At 39.9% G+C, this 21,885-nt stretch overlaps 1 protein-coding gene and 1 non-coding gene across 2 annotated transcripts; both read left to right on the top strand.

The window, feature by feature from the left end:
* The first annotated feature begins 2,376 nt into the window (after nt 1-2,376).
* Nucleotides 2,377-2,919, top strand: LOC127079408 (uncharacterized). The gene has a single exon (XM_051019789.1). It carries the CDS (start codon nt 2,377-2,379, stop codon nt 2,917-2,919), a length of 543 nt encoding a protein of 180 aa, XP_050875746.1.
* Nucleotides 2,920-14,416: 11,497 nt separating this feature from the next.
* On the top strand, nt 14,417-14,523 carry LOC127088719 (small nucleolar RNA R71). The gene has a single exon (XR_007790543.1). It is a non-coding gene; the product is annotated as a small nucleolar RNA R71 (small nucleolar RNA).
* The last annotated feature ends 7,362 nt before the right edge of the window (nt 14,524-21,885 follow it).

Here is a 21,885-nt window from a genome sequence, read left to right on the forward strand (position 1 = left end):
TTCCCGATCGTATAGCTGTTTACGGAATCGGAATCGGAGGTCCGGAAGTCTTCCAACGGCGGAATTCTGCATTCTGCCGTGTGTTAGCGCAGGAATTGTTGTTTAGTCTGCGTTAACCGGTTAACCCAGGGTGTTAACCGGTTAACACTGTATTGAAATGTGAAAATATTGAGTTTTTGCCTGCGTTAACCGGTTAACCCAGGGCGTTAACCGGTTAACGCTGTTGCGTTTTGCCTGAAAATGCTGTTTTGTCCTGCGTTAACCGGTTAACCCAGGGTGTTAACCGGTTAACACTGTTGCAGAAGTGAAAAATTGTTGTTTTAATTGTTGTGTACCTATGTGAGGGTTGGCCTATGTTGCCTATGGTGTAATAGGGATTAATTCCCGCTGTTTTGAGCAGGAGATGTAATATTAGAATGTACTAATATTGTAGTGGTTGTTTGGCATAATCTGACATGCTTATGTGATGAAATATTGCTGATGTATAATGATGTATATGATGCGGTGAATGTATATATTATGCATGATGTTGTGAATGTATGCAGTTGTGAATAGACTATTCGATGGCGTAGAGTGCGAGCATGTGTCTGTTCTTGAGTTGTTGTTGATGTTGTATTGCTAGGTGATTAGCATGCGTAGTTTAGCCTTTGGGGCTGTAGCTGATTCCCATGGTGAGGAGTTAGTGAGTTGTGAATTGTTGTTGATGTTTGCATACTAGATGATTAGTGTGCATAGTCTAGCCTTTGGGGCTGTAGCTAATTCCCATGGTGAGGAATTAGTGAGTGAGGCATTAGATCTCAATGAGTGGGACTAGTGAGCTCAGTAGCCGTATCTGGAGGGATCGGTGAGCTTGAACTATATGTTCGAGAAGAGTCGGTACCGCATTTCATGGAGTCTCATTGCATAATGAATGCATGGCATAGCCTGTGGGGCTGTAGCTAATTCCCATTGTGAGGAATTAGTGAGTAAATCGTTGTGTTGTGTTGTTGGTGTTGAATATGGTTTGAGGATTATACATATGATATATATTATTGTTGAATATGATGTTTGGACGGATATTGCCGTTGCTGAATGCGTAGTCTGGTTAGGGTGAATTGATGTGTTATTTACTTAGCATTACATGTTGTTCTATAATGCTTATTATATTGATTGAGGAACTCACCCTTACAACCTATTTTTCAGGTAACGAGAAATGAGTTGAATAGAAGCTAACGCTTGGAGTCTATAGTAGTGTCCTATGGGTCATGCTCTGGTAGATGTAACATCGGGAGGGAACCTTTTCATTGTATTGTTGGAAATTGTTGAATTAGTTTACATGTATGGTGTTACATGTCTCATGCTGATGTTGAATTCTATTCCGCTGCGTATTATGCAACTGTTTTATTTGATAAATAAATGAGCATGACAGGATGTTTTGATAAATGTTGTGAAATGATTGTGTGACACCCTTCGGGGCATAATTACTCTGATTGATAGGTTATTATTTTAAATTAAATATTTTGGGGTATTTAGAAGGGTGTTACAGTATGTTTTTAAGAAGTGGTAAAATAGCCATAAACGACGAACGACGAACAGGGAGGGAACCACAGACGGGGATGGTGAATACGAATCCTCCAGAAACTCAGAGTTCTCAAAACCCATCAACTAGCAGCATATTGCCTCCTTCTTCTTCGATGGGGGAAAATACAGGCACGACACATGCGTCAGAAATAGTTTCGTCTATGGTGAGTTCGATGCCTACGCATTCGATCTCCCACTTTGAACCAATTCTGACTTATGTTGGACCTAGGGGACCCCCCCCATACTCCTTCACCGATTAGAGACATCCTAAATAGGTCGTTGGTGCCCCCTGGTTCTTCAATACTGTTTGGCGGTCGAGAACAGCCGTTTGGAATACCAACTTCAATGATGGCCAATCTACAAAATGTGGGTTCTACTTTTTCGGAACCAGCGGCTAACATAAATTCACCAGTACAAAGGTTTGGGATAAACGTGGGTCAAACCAATCAGGCGTTAGGTTTAAGACACCCATTACAACTACTCACTCTTACCAACAATTCTGCGGCGGCATGGAGGCAACAGATGGACGAAAGTAATCATGAAATGGTCCAGATGTTGACTCAAACTTTGGCCACTATGCTAAATCCTTTGATTCAGAATACAACACAGTCGAATCAACAGATGACAACACAAGTGGCTCGAATGTCTAAGTATCTTGGTATATCTTAGCACCAGCGTCCCCTGCCGAGGGATTGGGTAAGAGAGAATCAAGAGCCCACGCTTGAGGAAGACCGCACCATTAACCAGATTCCACAAAATCAAGGAGGAATAGTAATACCTCCTAGGATCGAACCACACAGGGAACCAAGGGTGTTAATGGTAAATAGGAATCAGAATGCCGATGATATCATACGGCAAGTTCGATATGATGATGTGGCAGTAAATAATAATCTAGCCGCTATAGTCGAGAGGATTATGGTTAGAAATGGGGTGAATTTTGGTCTCAGAAGACCTAATTATACGTCGCCTTTGGAAGAATATGTCTTACAGACAGATGCGCCCCTGAGGACCAAAATCCCCAAATTTTTCACCAAGTTTGCTGGGGATACTACTGAGTCTACTATTGAACATGTGGAGAGATACCTAATTGAAGTTGAAGATATGTCAAATAATGAGAATCTTCAGATGAAATTTTTTCCAAGTTCTCTTACCAAGAATGCTTTTACATGGTTCACAACTTTGCCCCAGAATTCGATCCATTCATGGAACCAACTCGAAAAAATGTTCCATGAACAGTTCTACATGGGGAAAACAAAGATAAGTTTGAAAGAGTTGGCTAGTGTCAGACGAAAATTCACTGAGCCAATTGACGACTACCTGAATAGATTTCGACTACTCAAAGCCAGGTGTTTTATGTAAGTGCCAGAGCTTGAGTTGGTCGAAATGGCCGATGGGGGCCTTGATTACTCGATTAGAAAGAAGTTAAATACTCAATACCTAAGGGACATGGCCCAATTGGCTGATAGAGTTCGACAGGTAGAATGTTTAAAAGAGAAAAAAGCTAGAACAAACAAAGGTAAAAGGGTGGCCTATGTCGATTTTAGGAAAGATCATGAAGATTCAGGCCTTGAAATTCCAGACTTCGACGATACTGAGATTGATCTTGCTGAGTTGACAAAGGGGCCACCATATGCGTGCAAAGTTTTGGCCCCTTCGAACGGGAGAAACCCTGTCGAACCTGAAAAGAATGTCAGGTTCCCTAAGAAAACATATACTTTCGACGTTACAAAATGTGATGAAATCTTCGACTTACTGGTCAAAGATGGTCAAATGATAGTACCTTCAGGTGCTAAAGTACCTCCTTTAGAACAAAGAAAGAAACGAGGGTTTTTTAAATAGCATAGTTTTTTGGGTCATAAAACGTCTCAATGTTTTCTTTTCAGGGATCTGGTGCAGAATGCAATCCAGGAGGCAAGACTTAAGTTCGGTGATAAGCCACAAAGCCAAATGAAAATCGACTCCGATCCTCTACAAATTCTTGAAGCTTATTATACTGAGCCAGAGGAGGTGAATTTCATTGAAACTGCTGATGATTTTTGTATGACCAAAGTTACTAAAGACTTCGTCCATGAGCCTGTCATGGTTAAAATACATGAGCACTTCGAGCAAGCACCTCGTGGTGGTTTGGCCTTAAGGGGTACAAAGGACATCAAGAAGGAAAATTTTGAAGCCTCATATATCGAGGATGCTAGAGAGTCAAAGTTAGTAATGATCACTAAAGAGACTGTTGATACTTTCGTTCAGCTAGACAAGGCTACTGACGGCCTTCAAAAACAATTCCAAAAGTTGGCTATTACTGAGGATATCCACATGGAAGTTAATATGGTGGAGGTAACTCGAGAAGTTTCAATGGAAGTCGATGATAAAGACAAACAAGAGGAATACAATAAGGTCGCATTTCCTCAGAAAGAAGAAACATTGTCAGATTTCCTTCGAAGGTGCCAAAAGAAGAAATCAGAAGTGATGTTATGCCCCAGGTGCAGTGCTGGCTTCGACAAAAAGGCAGCTCAGAATCTGGAGGGGGTTAGGAGAGTGCACCATCAAAATGGCCATAAAGCCATCCATAATAATCAAGCGGGTAATCCAGAAAGGTTCTTCGACCACAGAAGATATCCTGATCCTAGGCGTCCTATAGTGAAGATGAACGAAACCAAACAAGCTGGGAGAAACTTCCAACCCATGACCTTTAAGCCAAGCATCGAAGGGTCAGATGGGAAGTGGGTCAAGCAGGCTGAGGGGAGAAAACGTGGCCATGGAAAGCGGCAGAAGTTCGAGGTTGAAAGAGGTTCATCGCTGGCCTATCGGAAGGAATTCCGATCCGACAAAAGGACCGCACATGTGTCCGAGAACTATAAAGGAAAGAATCCCATGATGAGGTCCTAGTGGAGAAGAGAGCAGAGAAGGCAAAAATCCAAAAGAGAAGTTGGCGAAATGGACCAGGCTGAATCAAGTACCAATGTGATGGTGAAGAAAAAGGATGGACCTAGCCTCACCAAAAGAGATTTCAAGATTGCAAATAAGACGGCCGGAGAAAGTCAAATGGCTGCCGAAGATGAGTTATTAACTGACAACTTCGACTCTGGTTCGGAGGATTCCTTAGACATTTTGGTAGGGGTGGTATCCGTGATGCCTAGAGAATTTGATCGGATCATCAAAGTCGATGATAATGATAGTATCACCGAAAGAGAAATGGCCGCCCACAAACCGGTTTGTTACTATATAATGAATAATGGCTGTGTCGAAGAGCAGAATGCTTTTTTCGAAAGACCCAGTGACACCATGAAGAGCCATTTGAAACCCCTTTTCATCACCGGAAAAGTCGAAAACATCCCAGTTAACAAAATACTAGTAGATTGTGGGGCGACTGTGAATCTGATGCCCCATCGCATGTTGGCGAAAATTGGAAAATATGACACTGATGCCAAGCCTCATAATATGGTGCTGACCAATTATGAAGGCAAAGTAGGCTCCACCCTGGGGTCTATCCAAGTTGAATTGATTGTATGAACGATTACTAGGTGCACAATGTTCATGATTATGGAAACAAATGCAAACTACAACATGTTGTTGGGAAGAAAATGGATTCATGGAGTCAGAGCGGTCCAGTCTTTGATGCACCAAAGGATTATAATTTGGCGTCCAAATGGAATTGTTGAAAATATAGAGGCGGATCAGGGATATTTCAAAACCCCTATTAATCATGTAGACAAGCGCCAATTCGACAAGCACTTAGCTACTATAGCCCCTTGTGATTCAGCTTAGTTTTCGTTCACCCCTGATGACAATGCCTACTGTTCCTTATCGCTCCACCCCCACTATGGTCTCCGGTGGGACAGAGAGGTAGTGGGCGAAGACAACTTCAGATATTTAGGTGTAGCCGGAATTGACCCCGCAGGATGGGGAAGTGAATTCAGTGATGATGATTGGGTTCGTAGCGTTAAAGAGGATTTCAGCCTACATAGCCGAAAACAAGTAGCAATTGGCCTTAGAGGCTGAAATAAAAAATATGGTTGTCAAAGCCAGTGAAGTTTCTCCACTAGAAGGTCCTAGAAGAGATTTTAACCCAAGACCACCCGACGAAGGTCAAGAAGAGCGAGACCAGAGGCTTGACGCAATCTACGATGACAAGTGATGCGTTGTAAAACTTGATGTTCGCAAGTGTACGAACGCGTCAGAGTAATATAAAAGATTATCGAACCACAGAGACCAAGTGTCAATCTATCGTTATCTATTATTATGGTGTTTATCAAAGGCAATTAAAATAGGTGTTTTTGTAGTGTGCAATTGAAAAGTAAAATTTTAAAATAAATTTAATTAATAAAGACAGGGTCGAATGTAATTCACATAATTAAATGATAATCCATGTACTTGCTAATAGAACTACTTATGGGCAATGTTTCCTACTTTGAAAAGAACTAATTTAACAGGAACTGTCGCTTTCGCGTATTCAGAACCGAGTTGTACTCCCTAATCAAACCCTCTTATTGTCACTTATAAAAAGGCGCGCATTGCGTTAGAGTAGTAAACCTATTTTTAAGAAATATAGTATCTTGACTAAGTTGAAAAGTATTATAACCTGGATTTCTTAACCAGGTTCTCACGAACTAGACTCTAAACTTATAAACGCGTCCGAAAATAGTTTCAAAATCTCTTTTCTTCTTGATGTTAAAAACTCCTAATGAACTAGACAAAGCGCTTTCGCTGTTTTTGAAATAGTTAAAAACAATTAAGTTTAAAAAGACGTTGGACGGCTTTCGATCTTACCCAACGGAATTGAAGTGCGGGAAAACTTAATTTGAAAGTTAAAATAGCCCTTTAAGTGTTTCTACGAACAATTGTACGGATTACTGGTTTAATTACGATCCTTACATTCTAGCCTTATAAATTTAGCTAGACATGGTAAAGTAAAAGTGCATTAAAATAAATAAAAGTAGTGCGAGTGCGGAAAATAAATGAAAGTAGTGCGAGTGCGGAAAATAAATAATTTATAGCGAGTGCGGGAAATAAATAATTTAAAGCGAGTGCGAAAAATAAATAAAATAAAAGCGAGTGCGGGAAATAAATAAAGTAAAGCGAGTGCGGGAAATAAATAATTTAAAGCGAGTGCGGAAAATAAATAAAGTAAAGGCGAGTAATAAAAACCTGCTCCAATCGGAGGGCTGAGTAAATTGCAATGCGGAAAAGAAAATGGCGGCAGGATTAACTTTCTTCCAAAGTGCTCCAAACTCGAGTACAGACTCTATCACAGACTCAATTACACAATTGTGGTAACACTCCAATGCGAAGCGATTACCACTTTATAAAACTGAATATATGCCTAAGTGAAACAAAGTTGCTTCTGATTTCGCCTTGTTCCAACGTTCGGATCTTTGTCTGCTCTAAGTTTGGGTGATTGTAAAACTGAATTCGTGTTTCTATTTATAAGCAAATAAAAAAGGTGGAATTTACTTGGATGCCCTTCAACTTGAAAATAGAGGAAACCGTTTCCTTCTTGTGGCGCCCGCCACAAGGCTATGGCGCCCGCCACAAGGCTATGGCGCCCGCCACAAGCACAAAGTGGGGCGCCTTAGTGGATGAAGTGGGGAAACGTGGGAGTTGAGGAAGTTGGACTTGGACACGTCATGGCTTGGTCTGTGGCGCCCGCCATGGGGTAGGCCATAAACACAAAATGCTGAATTTTAGGGTTTTTAGCCCTTTTTCACTCCTTTTCTCGATCGGGGCTCCGATTAAAGTAAAAACCTGTAAACAAAGAAAAACATAGCAATAACACAATAAAATGATAATAAAACAACTAGAATGCATGTGAAATCGGAGTCAAAAATACGTAAATTTTAGTGTGATCAAACTCTCCCACACTTAAACCTTTGCTTGTCCTCAAGCAAAACATTGAAAAGCTCATAAAAGAAAATTCGTGTAAACGAGTGCTTCAGGTAAAGATTCTAAGTTCAAGTCGGGATGTAGTGATAGGTACTAACCGAGTGAACTAAGGGTATCATGATGACACTAATCCGCAAATATGGACATAAACTTCATTCCTATATTAACCAACCCATATTATCCCACAATACCTAGGCCTGCCTCTTTATATCTTTTTGTGTCCTTTTCATTCAGGCGCAATCACATTAAGTCCGTTATCCGTACATGCTTCATAGTAGAGTGGCCTGTTAGTGATTATGATCAGAGCTTGGGATTTCTGGCACATAAATATGTGTAAACCCTTTTATTGGACCCAACTGTAGTTGTGGGGGATCGGATCGTAATCCGCCCTACCGAGTTCAGTGCCAGATACCTCTGAACCAACTAGCAGTGAGTACTGCTTTTCTTTTTCTTTTTCTTCTTCTTTTTTTCTTTTTCTTTTTTGTAGCAATTTTTTTACAATTCTTTAGTTTAAATGACTTTGTGAGGGTCACATATACCGGAGTTGCCTTTTTGCTTTCTTTTATTTTTTTTGTTTTTCTGGATCATTCACTTATTTGCATCGGTCCCCTACATAGAGGATGCGTAGGCCGGAGCTGACTGCTGAGATAAACTACTAAGGACTTATACGGAAATGATGATTAAAGCCATGGTATATGGGGTTTCGGGAATGATTCCTATATTTACGAAGCTTATGGTGCTAAAACAGATACTGATGTTTCGCAAAGTTCTCCCAAGTCACCGCATCCTTACACAAAACATGTCCTTAAAACCTGAAAACTTTCGAAATAACACTATTTTCTTTTGCAAAAAAATTTTTGGTGGGGCTAAAGGTATGGGGAGGTAGGATTGTACTAAGGATCTACTATATTTGGTGACTCGTCAGACTCATGCATTATACTAAAAAGCAAAATAAATAACTAAAAGGGAAATTAAACAACTAAAAGGAAATAAACAGTCTAAAAACAACAAATAAAACTGAAAATAAAAGGAAAATGATAAATGCTCATCCCACACTTAAATCGAACATTGTCCCTAATGTTTCGAAATAAGATAAGGGAAGAGTTACCTGGCAACCTATTGCTGACCACTAGTGCCCTCGCCATCCTGAGGTGGACGACGGGATCGGGAACGACGACGGTCTCTCTGATCCATCCTCTCCTGCAGGGCATCCTGAGCGGTCCTCACCTCTCGAAGGTTACCAATAATGGAACCTTGGGTGGCTTCAATTAGTGCGAGACAGACCCAAAGCGACTGCAATCTGTGTGATGATTCCACTAACATGGATGACTCCTTCGGTGGATCTAGAGATACCGCTGAGATTATTCAATAAAAAGTTCTCACATGCTACTAGGCGAGACTGGGATGCACAAAATAATAGGAAGATCTCCTCTTCACTTAGTAGTGTCTCTGCATCCGGTCTTCCCAGGAAGGAATGTGCTAACATCATCTGAAAATGTCTGAAGGTTGGGTTATGTATGAAATAAGATAACTGTGTAGATGGATCCTGGCTCCCGCCACCTGATATATCACTCCAAAACTTCTCCACTTCCTTACCCAGGAAATATCCCAAAGGTGTCTCCGGGATAGAATCAGGAGTAGTCTGGAAACCTAATAAGTCGCCGAACTCTTTCTGGCTGAAGGAGTACTCAACTCCAAAGAGCCTGAAAGCAGCATACCCATCTGGTCCAGAATATGGGTCGTAGTCGAATGAACTCAGGAACTCCAAAGTCAGGTTCCTATATGTGTTACTCAAGTCATCAGCAAGTTCGTCCCAGTGGAGCTGGTGGCTAAGGAATCGGATACTAGGCTCGATACCCAATGCCTCCATACAATGCTGATCAGGGTAACGTGTGGGTGCCATAGGGCGCTGGTATAAAGCAATGTAGCGCTCCCTCTGAGCATTGTCTCTATAGGCAACATGCATGTCATCAAAACCCTACATCCTGTAAAAGTTAGGAAAGTGATCCTGAAAATACAAACCATTCAAACTTTAGTCTCAATGCAAAATAAGATAAAATAAAATAAAAATAAAAATAAATGTAAATAAATGCAAAAAAAAAATGAAAAGAAAAACCATGGGTTGCCTCCCACGCAGCGCTTGTTTAACGTCATTAGCTTGACGGTTAGAATTTATACACCTATAGTAGTATGAACAGGTGGATCAATCAGGGTGTGGCTCGAGTAGTATGCTGGAATGTCTCCTCCTTCATAGAGCTTCAGTCTTTGTCCATTTACAATGAATGGACTACATGTATCGTTCTTGATTTCTACGGCTCCGGATCTCAGAATCTTGGATACTTCGAAAGGACCAGTCCATCTTGAACGTAGCTTTCCAGGGAAGAGTCGTAACCTAGTGTTGAAAAGGAGAACAGAATCGCCTACATTGAAGTTTTTCTTTACTATTCTTTTGTCATGATAGGCTTTTGTCCTCTCTTTATATATTTTTGCATTCTCGTAGGCAGATTGCCTAAGTTCTTCTAATTTATGAATGTCCAGGGTACGCTTTTCTCCAGCGGCTAGGTAGTCTAAATTCAAAGTTTTAATGGCCCAATAGGCTTTGTGCTCTAATTCGAATGGTAAGTGACATGATTTTCCATAAACTAGTTGGTAATGGGTAGTTCCTATAGGGGTTTTGAAAGTGGTTCTATAGGCCCATAACGCTTCTTGAAGCTTCTGAGACCAGTCTCTCCTAGAAATAGAAACAATTTTATCTAGGATTTGTTTTATCTCCCTATTAGATACTTCTACTTGGCCACTAGTTTGTGGGTGGTACGGTGTTGCTACTCTATGCTTAACTCCATATTTTTTTAAAAGTTTATCAAATATTCTCGATATAAAGTGTGATCCTCCATCGCTTATGACTAAACATGGTGTTCCAAATCTAGGGAATATATAGTTTTTAAATAGTTTGATTACTACCCTAGTGTCGTTTGTGGGTGCAGCTATATCTTCAATCCACTTAGACACATAGTCTACAACTATTAAGATATACCTATTTCCTAAGGATGGTGGAAAAGGTCCCATGAAATCTATACCATATACGTCAAAGAGTTCTACTTCCTGAATGTTTCTTAGAGGCATTTCATCACGTCTTGAAATGTTTCAAGTGCGTTGGCATCTATCACACTTGACAATGAAAGCATAGACATCACGCCACATGGTAGGCCAGAATAGGCCAGCTTGAAGAATCTTGGCGTATGTCTTGGAGGTGCTCGCATGTCCACCATAAGGTGCAGAATGACAATGCTCGATAATATTATTTACCTCTTCTTCTGGAACGCAACGGCGAAAAATGCCATCTTTACCCCTTTTGAAAAGGAGCGGTTCGTCCCAATAGAAGTTTCTCACATCGTGGAAGAATTTCTTCTTGCGGTGGTAGTCAAGATCAGGGGGTACTATATCAGCAGCTAGGTAATTAACGAAATTTGCATACTAGGGTACGTTATTTATTGCTAAGGAATTTTGGGAATGCTTAAACGGATCTAGGTTATTATCTTCAATGGTTTCTACTCTAGCGATCAGTCTATCATAGGCGAAATCATCATTTATGGGTACTAGTTCAGGTTTTAGATGTTCTAGCCTAGAAAGGTGATCGGCTACTACATTTTCAGTGCCTTTTTTATCTCTTATGTCTAAATCAAACTCTTGTAGTAATAGAATCCATCGGAGTAACCTGGGCTTGGCATCTTTTTTACTTAATAGGTAACGAATGGCAGCATGATCGGTGTAAACAATAATTTTTGCTCCTACTAGATAAGATCTAAATTTGTCTATAGCGAAAACTACAGTGAATAATTCTTTTTCGGTTGTTGCGTAATTAAGTTGGGCAGCATCTAGGGTTCTACTGGCATAATAAATGGCATGTAATTTTTTATCTTTCCTTTGTCCTAGAACGGCTCCAACTGCATAATCACTAGCATCGCACATTATCTCAAAAGGTTCCGACCAATCGGGCGGTTTCATAATGGGTGCAGAGATTAATGCTTGCTTTAAGAGATTAAATGCGTCATTACATTTTTCGTCGAAAATGAATTCAGCATCTTTCATTAAAAGTCCAGTTAAAGGTTTAGTTATTTTGGAGAAGTCCTTAATAAAACGCCGGTAGAATCCAGCGTGTCCAAGAAAGCTTCGGACTTCTCTGATGGTTTTTGGTGGTTTTAGGTTTTCTATAACTTCTATTTTAGCTTTATCTACCTCTATACCTTTTTCGGAAACTATATGTCCTAAAACTATTCCTTCGGTCACCATGAAATGACATTTTTCCCAATTTAGCACGAGGTTCACCTCCACGCATCTCTCCAGAATTTTCTCAAGGTTAGCAAGGCAATTGTGAAAATTGAATCCGCAAACCGAGAAATCGTCCATAAACACTTCCATGATACCATCTAGGTAATCTGCAAAGATTGACATCATGCAGCGTTGGAAAGTAGCTGGGGCGTTATAGAGACCGAAAGGCATTCGTCTGTAGGCAAAGGTTCCATAGGGGCATGTAAAGGTAGTTTTTTCTTGATCTTCTGGGTGAATAGGTATTTGGAAGAATCCAGAGTATCCATCTAAATAACAGAAGTAAGAGTGTCTGGCTAGACGCTCCAACATCTGGTCTATGAATGGTAAAGGGAAATGATCCTTCCTAGTTGCTTTATTTAATTTTCTATAATTTATACACATCCGCCATCCTCCTTCTAAACGTTTTGCTACGTGTTCGCCTTTATCGTTTTGCACGACTGTGATGCCTCCCTTTTTAGGTACTACATGCACAGGGCTCACCCACTTACTATCTGAGATCTGATAGATTATACCTGCCTCAAGTAACTTAAGAACCTCCTTCTTAACAACATCACTCATTATAGGGTTTATTCTTCTCTGATGCTCCCTAGAGGGTTTTGAATCTTCTTCGAGCGAAATCCGATGCATGCATACGGATGGGCTTATACCTTTCAGGTCAGAGATATTATATCCTAAGGCTGAGGGATATCTTCGTAAAACGTCTAAAAGTTGGTTCGTTTCCTCATGGCTCAAGGTAGCACTAACTATAACTGGACGGTTCATCTTTTCATCGAGGAACTCGTATCTCAGGTTCTTAGGCAGTTCCTTAAGTTCTAAGGTTGGTTTCTTAGGGCATGGCATAGGATCTGGGGTAAGGGATAAACATTCGTAAAGGTTATCATCGATGTAAGGTTCTTTAAAGTCATCATCTTCCTTTATGGGGGTTGATGGTAACTTGATTGTTTTTATAATTTCTTTTTGTTCTAATTCTCTAACACATTCATCAATGATATCTAAGGCATAACACGAGTCTCCCATCACAGGTGCCATAAGAAATTTCGAAAGTATAAATTCTATTTTCTCGTTGCCTACCTCAAATGTCAACTTTCCTTTCTTGACATCTATTATGGCTCCTGCAGTTGATAAGAATGGTCTACCTAGAAGAATTGGTATATCATTGTCCTCTTTGATGTCCATGACGACAAAATCAGTAGGGATAAACAACTGACCTATCCTAACAGGAACATCTTCTAAAATGCCTATCGGATATTTGACAGATCTATCGGCTAACTGAAGTGACATCTTAGTGGGTTGTAATTCTCCTAAATTTAATCTCTCACAAACTGCTAGAGGCATTAAGCTCACACTAGCTCCTAAGTCTAGAAAAGCTTTTTCGATGACATGATTACCCAAAAGGCAAGGAATGGAGAAATTTCCAGGATCTTTATCTTTCTTTGCTAATTTGTCCTCGGAAATTGCATTACATTCCAAAGGCCTCGGATCGTCAAGTCTACGTTTGTTGGTAAGGATGTCTTTCAGAAACTTTGCATAAGAAGGTATTTGGGTGATGGCTTCTGTAAAAGGGATTTCTACATGAAGTTTTTCTATAACTTTAATAAATTTTTGATACTGTTTATTAATCTGGGTTTGTTTGAGTCTTTGGGGATATGGTATAGGTGGTTTATATGGCGGGGGCGGTACGTAAATTTTATCTTTAGGTTCTTCTCCTTTATCTCGACCTTCCTGGTTTTCAGATTCCTCTGGTTCCTTTACTTCATCTGGGGGTTTGGTACATTCCTTAGAAGTTTCGCGTTCACTTAATCTTTGGTTTGGTGGCTCATCATAAGCGTTCCCACTTCTTAGGGTAATGGCATTGGCTTGTCCTCTCGGATTTTGTTGAGGTTGTCCAGGGAATTGTCCTCCAGGTGTAGTCTAAGGGGCTTAGCTTAAAGCTACCTGAGAGATCTGGGTTTCAAGCATCTTGGTATGAGTAACTATTTGGTCAACCTTGGTTCCTAACTGAGTAATCAATTCGTTAACATGAATGTTTTGGTTCATGAACTCCTTGTTTTGTTGGGTTTGAGCGGTGATAAAATTTTCCATAATTTTCTCAAGGCTCGGCTTTGGTGGTACAGGTTGCATAGGTTGATTTGATCTAGGGGCTTGATAACTAGGTCTCGGAGGTGCATTATTTTGGATAGGGTTATTGTTTTTATAGGAGAAGTTCGGGTGATTCCTCCATCCAGGGTTATAGGTATTCGAGTATGGGTTCCCTTGGGTGTAGTTCACTTGCTCGGAGTGGGTTTCATTCAATAGACTACATTCGGCAGATTGGTGTCCTTGGGTTCCACATATCTCACAATCCGACGAAACTGCGGCTACAATATTCGGGTTCGTGCACATATGCTCGACCTTAAGGGCTAATGCGTCCATTTTAGCTTGCATCATATCTATAGAGCTTAGTTCATGCACTCCTCCTTGGGCTTCCTTTTTCTCAACTGTTGCTCGTTCGACTCCCCATGATTGATGGTTTTGAGCCATGTCTTTGATGAGGGCACTAGCTTCAGGATAAGGTTTGTTCATCAGAGCACCGCCTGCAGCAGCGTCGATGGTCATCTTTGTGTTGTAATGAAGTCCATTATAGAAGGTTTGAATGATTAACCAATTTTCTAAGCCATGATGTGGGCATGCTCGTAACAACTCTTTATATCTCTCCCAAGCTTCGAACATCGATTCTCCTTGGTTTTGGGTAAATCTAGTTATATGGTTTCGAAGAACGGCGGTCTTACTCGGGGGAAAATATCTAGCAAGAAAAACTCTTATAAGGTTATCCTAAGTCGTAATTGAATTGGGTGGAAGGGAATCTAACCATGATAGAGCTTTATCTCTGAGGGAGAAAGGAAATAATCTTAAACGTATTGCCTCAGGAGAAGCTCCATTGGTTTTAAAAGTATCTGCTAATTGAAGAAATATTTTTAAATGTTGGTTTGGGTTCTCGGTAGTGAGACCCGCGAATTGTCTCTGTTGCACTAGTTGCAACAGGGAGGGTTTAAGTTCAAAATTATTGGCTGGGATGATTGGGTTTACTATACTAGAACTAGGTTCTTCGTTAGATGGTTGAGCGAAGTCCTTAAGAGGTCTTTGGTTTTGATCTTCGGCCATAGCTCTCTTAATTCTATGAAAGAATAAACGCGCGCGAGCGTAACGTTCAGGTTCCGCCAGAGGGTATACTAAGCTTAAACTTCCGGTGCTGCGAGTTCTTTGCATCGACCGGCGGGAAATAACCTAAGTCTAAACGATATAACAATAGGAAAATGAAATTTGATGAAATTGGTCCCCGGTAACGGCGCCAAAAACTTGATGCGGTTTAAATCTTGATGTTCGCAAGTGTACGAACGCGTCAGAGTAATATAAAAGATTATTGAACCACAGAGACCAAGTGTCAATCTATCGTTATCTATTGTTATGGTGTTTATCAAAGGCAATTAAAATAGGTGTTTTTGTAGTGTGCAATTGAAAAGTAAAATTTTAAAATAAATTTAATTAATAAAGACAGGGTCGAATGTAATTCACATAATTAAATGATAATCCAAGTACTTGCTAATAGAACTACTTATGGGCAATGTTTCCTACTTTGAAAAGAACTAATTTAACAGGAACTGTCGCTTTCGCGTATTCAGAACCGAGTTGTACTCCCTAATCAAACCCTCTTATTGTCACTTATAAAAAGGCGCGCATTGCGTTAGAGTAGTAAACCTATTTTTAAGAAATATAGTATCTTGACTAAGTTGAAAAGTATTATAACCTGGATTTCTTAACCAAAAGAGGTTCTCACGAACCAGACTCTAAACTTATAAACGCGTCCGAAAATAGTTTCAAAATCTCTTTTCTTCTTTATGTTAAAAACTCCTAATGAACTAGACAAAGCGCTTTCACTGTTTTTGAAATAGTTAAAAACAATTAAGTTTAAAAAGACGTTGGACGTCTTTCGATCTTACCCAACGGAATTGAAGTGCGGGAAAACATAATTTGAAAGTTAAAATAGCTCTTTAAGTGTTTCTACGAACAATTGTACGGATTACTGGTTTAATTAAGATCCTTACATTCTAGCCTTATAAATTTAGCTAGACATGGTAAAGTAAAAGTGCATTAAAATAAATAAAAGTAGTGCGAGTGCGGAAAGTAAATAATTTAAAGCGAGTGCGGAAAATAAATGAAAGTAGTGCGAGTGCGGAAAATAAATAATTTAAAGCGAGTGCGGGAAATAAATAATTTAAAGCGAGTGCGAAAAATAAATAAAGTAAAAGCGAGTGCGGGAAATAAATAAAGTAAAGCGAGTGCGGGAAATAAATAATTTAAAGCGAGTGCGGAAAATAAATAAAGTAAAGGCGAGTAATAAAAACCTGCTCCAATCGGAGGGCTGAGTAAATTGCAATGCGGAAAAGAAAATGGCGGCAGGATTACCTTCCTTCCAAAGTGCTCCAAACTCGAGTACAGACTCTATCACATACTCAATTACACAATTGTGGTAACACTCCAATGCGAAGCGATTACCACTTTATAAAACTGAATATATGCCTAAGTGAAACAAAGTTGCTTATGATTTCGCCTTGTTCCAACGTTCGGATCTTTGTCTGCTCTAAGTTTGGGTGATTGTAAAATTGAATTCGTGTTTCTATTTATAAGAAAATAAAAAAGGTGGAATTTACTTGGATGCCCTTCAACTTGAAAATAGAGGAAACCGTTTCCTTCTTGTGGCGCCCGCCACAAGGCTATGGCGCCCGCCACAAGCACAAAGTGGGGCGCCTTAGTGGATGAAGTGGGGAAACGTGGGAGTTGAGGAAGTTGGACTTGGACACATCATGGCTTGGTCTGTGGCGCCCGCCATGGGGTAGGCCATAAGCACAAAATGCTGAATTTTAGGGTTTTTAGCCCTTTTTCACTCCTTTTCTCGATCGGGGCTCCGATTAAAGTAAAAACCTGTAAACAAAGAAAAACATAGCAATAACACAATAAAATGATAATAAAACAACTAGAATGCATGTGAAATCGGAGTCAAAAATACGTAAATTTTAGTGTGATCAACAAGCCTTTGGGTTTCGAGAAGGACCCGGTAGCAAACAATGTTAAGATGCTGGCTCAAGATCCACTCGAAGAAGTAGACTTGGGAGAGTGGGTAGTAAAAAGGCCAACTTACATCAGTGCCAACATCCATCCTCAACTCAAGATCGAAGTGGTCCAGTTACTGAGAGAGTTTAAAGACTGTTTCACATGGGACTATGACGAAATGCCTGGTTTAAGCAGGGAGTTGGTCGAATTAAAACTGCCGATCAAACTTGGGAAGAAGTCGGTGAAGCAAAATCGAAGATGATTTGACCCAACAATATTGTCAAAAATCAAGGAGGAAGTTGAAAGACTTCTCCATTGTAACTTTATTCATACTGCCAGGTATGTCGAATGGTTAGCTAACATTGTGCTAGTTGTAAAAAAGAATGGTACGTTAAGGGTTTGCATAGATTTTAGAGATTTGAACACTACAACCCCAAAAGACGAGTATTCGATGCCAGTGGCGGAAATGTTGGTCGACTTTGCCGCAGGTTATGAGTATTTAAGCATGCTCGATGGGTATTATGGGTACAATCAGATATTCATTGCTGAAGAAGATGTCCCAAAAATGACATTCTGTTGCCCTGGAGCCTTAGGTACCTACGAATGGGTAGTGATGCCTTTTGGTTTGAAAAATGCAGGGGTAACTTACCAAAGGGCGATGAATTCGATCTTCCATGATTTCATAGAAACTTTTATGCAAATTTATATAGAAGATATTGTTGTTAAGTCTATTTCGGGAGAGAGTCATATAAAACACCTTTGAATATCTTTTGAACGAATGAGAAAATATGGTTTAAAAATGAACCCTCTAAAATGTGCTTTTTGTGTGCAGGCTGGGGTTTTTTTAGGTTTTATGGTCCATAAAAAAGGGATCGAAATAAACCAGAATAAAACCAAAGCCATCATGGAAGCGAAAAGCGCCATCAACAAAGAAAGGTTTGCAGTCACTGCTGGACAAAATCAATTTCCTAAGGAGATTTATCTGAAAACTTAGTGGGAAGACGCAAGCATTTTCGCCTTTGCTTCGACTCAATAAGGAAGTATTCGAATGGGGGTAAGCTCAGCAAGTGGCGTTCAATAAGATCAAAGCGTACTTGAGCCACCCACCAATTTTGGCGCCACGTTATAGAAATAAAAGTATGAGATTGTACATTTCCGCATCTGATAAAACCTTAGGGAGCATGTTAGCGCAAGAGGATGATAATGGTGTCGAAAGAGCTATTTATTACCTCAGCAGGGTTTTAAACGATGCAGAAACTAGGTATAACATGATCGAAAAGTTATGTTTATGCTTATATTTCTCTTGCACAAAATTGAAGCATTATATCAAACCTGTTGACGTGTATGTTTCATCTCATTATGATATTATTAAACACATGTTATCTAAACCAATTTTGCATAGTCGAATTGGGAAATGGGAATTGGCTATTGATTCTAAGTGTTGGCAGCAATTTTGGTAAAACAAAGAATGTTCACAAGATGTTATGTGTGATGTCTTAACATGAGATATCCTATGTACTTGCTGGAGTTCAAGAACATGTTCATGCAGGATTGTTTCAGAATGCCACATACAATGCCATGGCTTCTGATATTGGATGTACCTGCTGGAGCTTAAATGAAAGACATGTTCATGCAGGATTGTTTCAGATGACATACACAAGGTCATGGCATCTGATATGGTTGTACCTGCTGGAAGTTATAAAAGGAATTATTGGATTATGCAGGATTTTTCCAGGATGTCAGATCCGATGTCACGACATCCTGTACACAGAACATTCAGTATGAATGTCTGGTGTTTTGTGATTGCACAATTAATTGCAATCTTTGTATGATTGAAGATCTGATTAGCTGGCGCATTCAATCATGGATTACAACCAGATTTACTTATTTTCCAAGGAGATCTAACCAGCTGTTATAAAAAGATTTGATTGGAAAATAGATTTAGGGTTTTCAAGATGTCCAAGCCCAGCTGGATGCTTCTATAAAAAGGAACTTAGAAAACCTGTTTGGACACACAACCAATACTGAGCGAAATATAGAGAGAGAGCTAAGGTTTGTGTCTGTTTAGTCGTGAGACTTGTAAGCCATTCAAGTCATCTTTTGATGATTGAATTGGACTGATTTGTGGTTGTAATTTGTCACTCTAAAGCTGTTAAGAAAGAGTGTGTGTCCACTTTATCAAAGCTGTGAAGCAAGATCAGTGTGTGTCTACTTGATCAACGCTGTGAAGCAAGATCAAGTGTGTGTCTTCTTGATCAAAGCTGTTAAGAAAGATCAAGAGTGTGTCTTCTTGATTGAAATTGTGAAGTAAAATCAAGAGTGTGTTATTGAACAGTGTTCTCTTTTCTCAAGGGATTGTTGTGTAAAATCACAGGTGTGATTGTAGGGAAGTGAGTGGGTTCTCATATCTAAGAGTGCTTAGGTAGAAATTGCACGGGTAGAGATTAGGTGAGAAAGACTGTAACTTGTTGAAGTGTGCGGAGAGTCTTTGAACTGATTCTATTATAGTGAATTTCCTTCCTGGCTTGGTAGCCCCCAGATGTAGGTGAGTTGGACCGAACTGGGTTAACAATTGCCTGTGTCTCTTGCATTACTATTCTCTATCTTTATCCTATTTGCATTACTCAGATATTAGTGTCGTGACATTATCTTCGATATCTCATATCTGATACCAGAATTTCAATTGGTATCAGAGCAGGCATCCTACTCTTGTTTTGGGCGAGATCTAGGGACGATACTTTCTGGTACTATAGAGAGAGGTGGAGGATTTGTTCATAGACCACCTATTTTGGATGGATCCAACTATGACTACTAGAAACCTCGAATGGTAGCCTTCCTAAAATCTCTGGATAATAAGGCTTGGAAGGCTGTGTTAACAGGCTGGGAACATCCAGTTGTTACCAAGAATGGAGAAGCTACTGCTGATAAGAAGGCTGAAGAACAATGGACCAAGGAGGAGGATGACTTAGCCATTGAGAACTCTAAAGCATTGAATGCTATATTCAATGGTGTAGATAAGTATATCTTCAAATTGGTAAACAACTGTGGAGTGGCTAAAGATTCTTGGGACATTCTCAAAACCACTCATGAAGGAACCTCTAGAGTGAAGATGTCTAGACTGCAGCTGCTCACTACCAAGTTTGAAAATTTAAGGATGAAAGAAGATGAAAATATTCATGAATTTCATATTAATATCCTTGAAATTGCTAGTGCCTCAGGAGCCCTGGGTGAGAAGATGTCAGATGAAAAATTAGTGAGGAAAATACTCAGGTCACTCCCTAAGAGATTTGCCATGACAGTGACAGCCATAGAAGAGTCTCAAGACATTTCCAATATGAGAGTTGATGAGCTAATTGGATCCCTTCAAACATTTGAGATGGGAATGTGTGATGGATCTGAAAAGAAAGCCAAAAGCATAGCATTCAAGTCAAACACTGAGGAGGAAGAGGAGGAAGGTGGTCCAGATATTGATGAAGATCTGGCAGATGATGTAGCAATGCTGGGAAGACAGTTCAACAAGCTAGTAAAAAAGATGGAAGAAAGATCTAAGGCTAATGTCAAGAACATCGCATCTGACATTAGTAAATCCAACAATATTGGAAGAAGAACAAGGTCTGATGAAAAGTCCAAAGAAGAAAAAGGAGTTCAGTGCCATGAATGTCATGGGTATGGACACATTAGAACTGAATGTGGGACCTACCTCAAGAAACAGAAGAGGAGTCTTGCTGCCACTTGGTCAGATGGAAGTGAAATAGAAGAATCTGCAAATCTTATGACTGCCTTGACTGGAAGATGGGATTCTGATGAAGACTCAAGTGATGGTGAAGTAACCTTTGAAGAGTTGGCCACTACCTACAGAAAGTTGTGTCTCAAAAGTGTAGAGTGGTGTAAACAGGTTGAAAGCCAGAAGAAGGAAATAACTCAACTTGAGAATGAAAAGGTAGAACACTTGGAAACCATCTCCAAATTAAAAACAGAAGCAGTGGTTCTGAAGGCCAAGATAGATGAAAGTCAACAAGTTGAAAGCCAGAAGACAGTACAACTGGAGAATGAGAAGGCAGACCATGTGGAAATCATCTCCAAGTTAAAAACTAAAGCTATGTTCTTGAATTCTAAAGTAGAAGAGATGACCAAGTATGTAAGAATGTTAAACAATGGATCTGACTCCCTAGACAAGATTCTCCAAACTGGAAAACTAACAGGAGACAAATCTGGCATTGGGTATAATGAACCTAAGCCTGAGTGCAGTTACACTGGTTGCAAACCTCAAGCCAAACCTAAATGCAGCCATAGTAAAAGCAAACCTGTGATGTCACATCATATGTCACAACATCAGAAGAGAAGACAACAGAAAGGGAAATACCAAAGATGGAGATGCCATTACTCTGGAAAATTTGGTCACCTGAAGTCCTTTTGCTATAAGCTGTATGGTTATCCTAGCCATGTTCATCATCAGACTCACTATCAACCCAGACCCAAACAACACAGGCCTGTCAACAAGAAGCAATGGGTTCCTAAGACTAATGTTACAAGTCTAATAGCTCACATTCCCCTCAGAGTCTTAGCCAAAGAAGAATGGTATTTTGATAGTGGATGTTCCAGACACATGACTAGAAACAAAGACCTGATAGCTGGACTTCATCCTCATGCCATAAGCTATGTAACCTTTGGTGATGGAGCAAAGGGTGAAATCAAGGGGATAGGCAAGCTTGATTGTCCTGGAGTGCCTAAACTTGACAAGGTCCTACTGGTTAAGGGCTTGACTGCAAATCTAATAAGCATCAGTCAACTATGTGACCAAGGTCTAAATGTTAACTTCACTAAAACTGAATGTCTGCTTACCAACAAAGAAAGTGAAGTAAACATGGAAGGAGTCAGAACCAAAGACAATTGTTACATGTGGAACTCTCAAATTAGTTACTCCTCAAAATGTACCTCAGTCAAGGAGAAAGGGATGAAGTTGATTATATCTGCTAGAGAAACTCCCAAATTGAAAGTCTGTGAGAAATGTCAGACAAGGATGTCACACCA

Source organism: Lathyrus oleraceus, chromosome 5, assembly GCF_024323335.1.
Source record: "Lathyrus oleraceus cultivar Zhongwan6 chromosome 5, CAAS_Psat_ZW6_1.0, whole genome shotgun sequence".
Classification (NCBI taxonomy): Eukaryota; Viridiplantae; Streptophyta; class Magnoliopsida; order Fabales; family Fabaceae; genus Lathyrus; species Lathyrus oleraceus.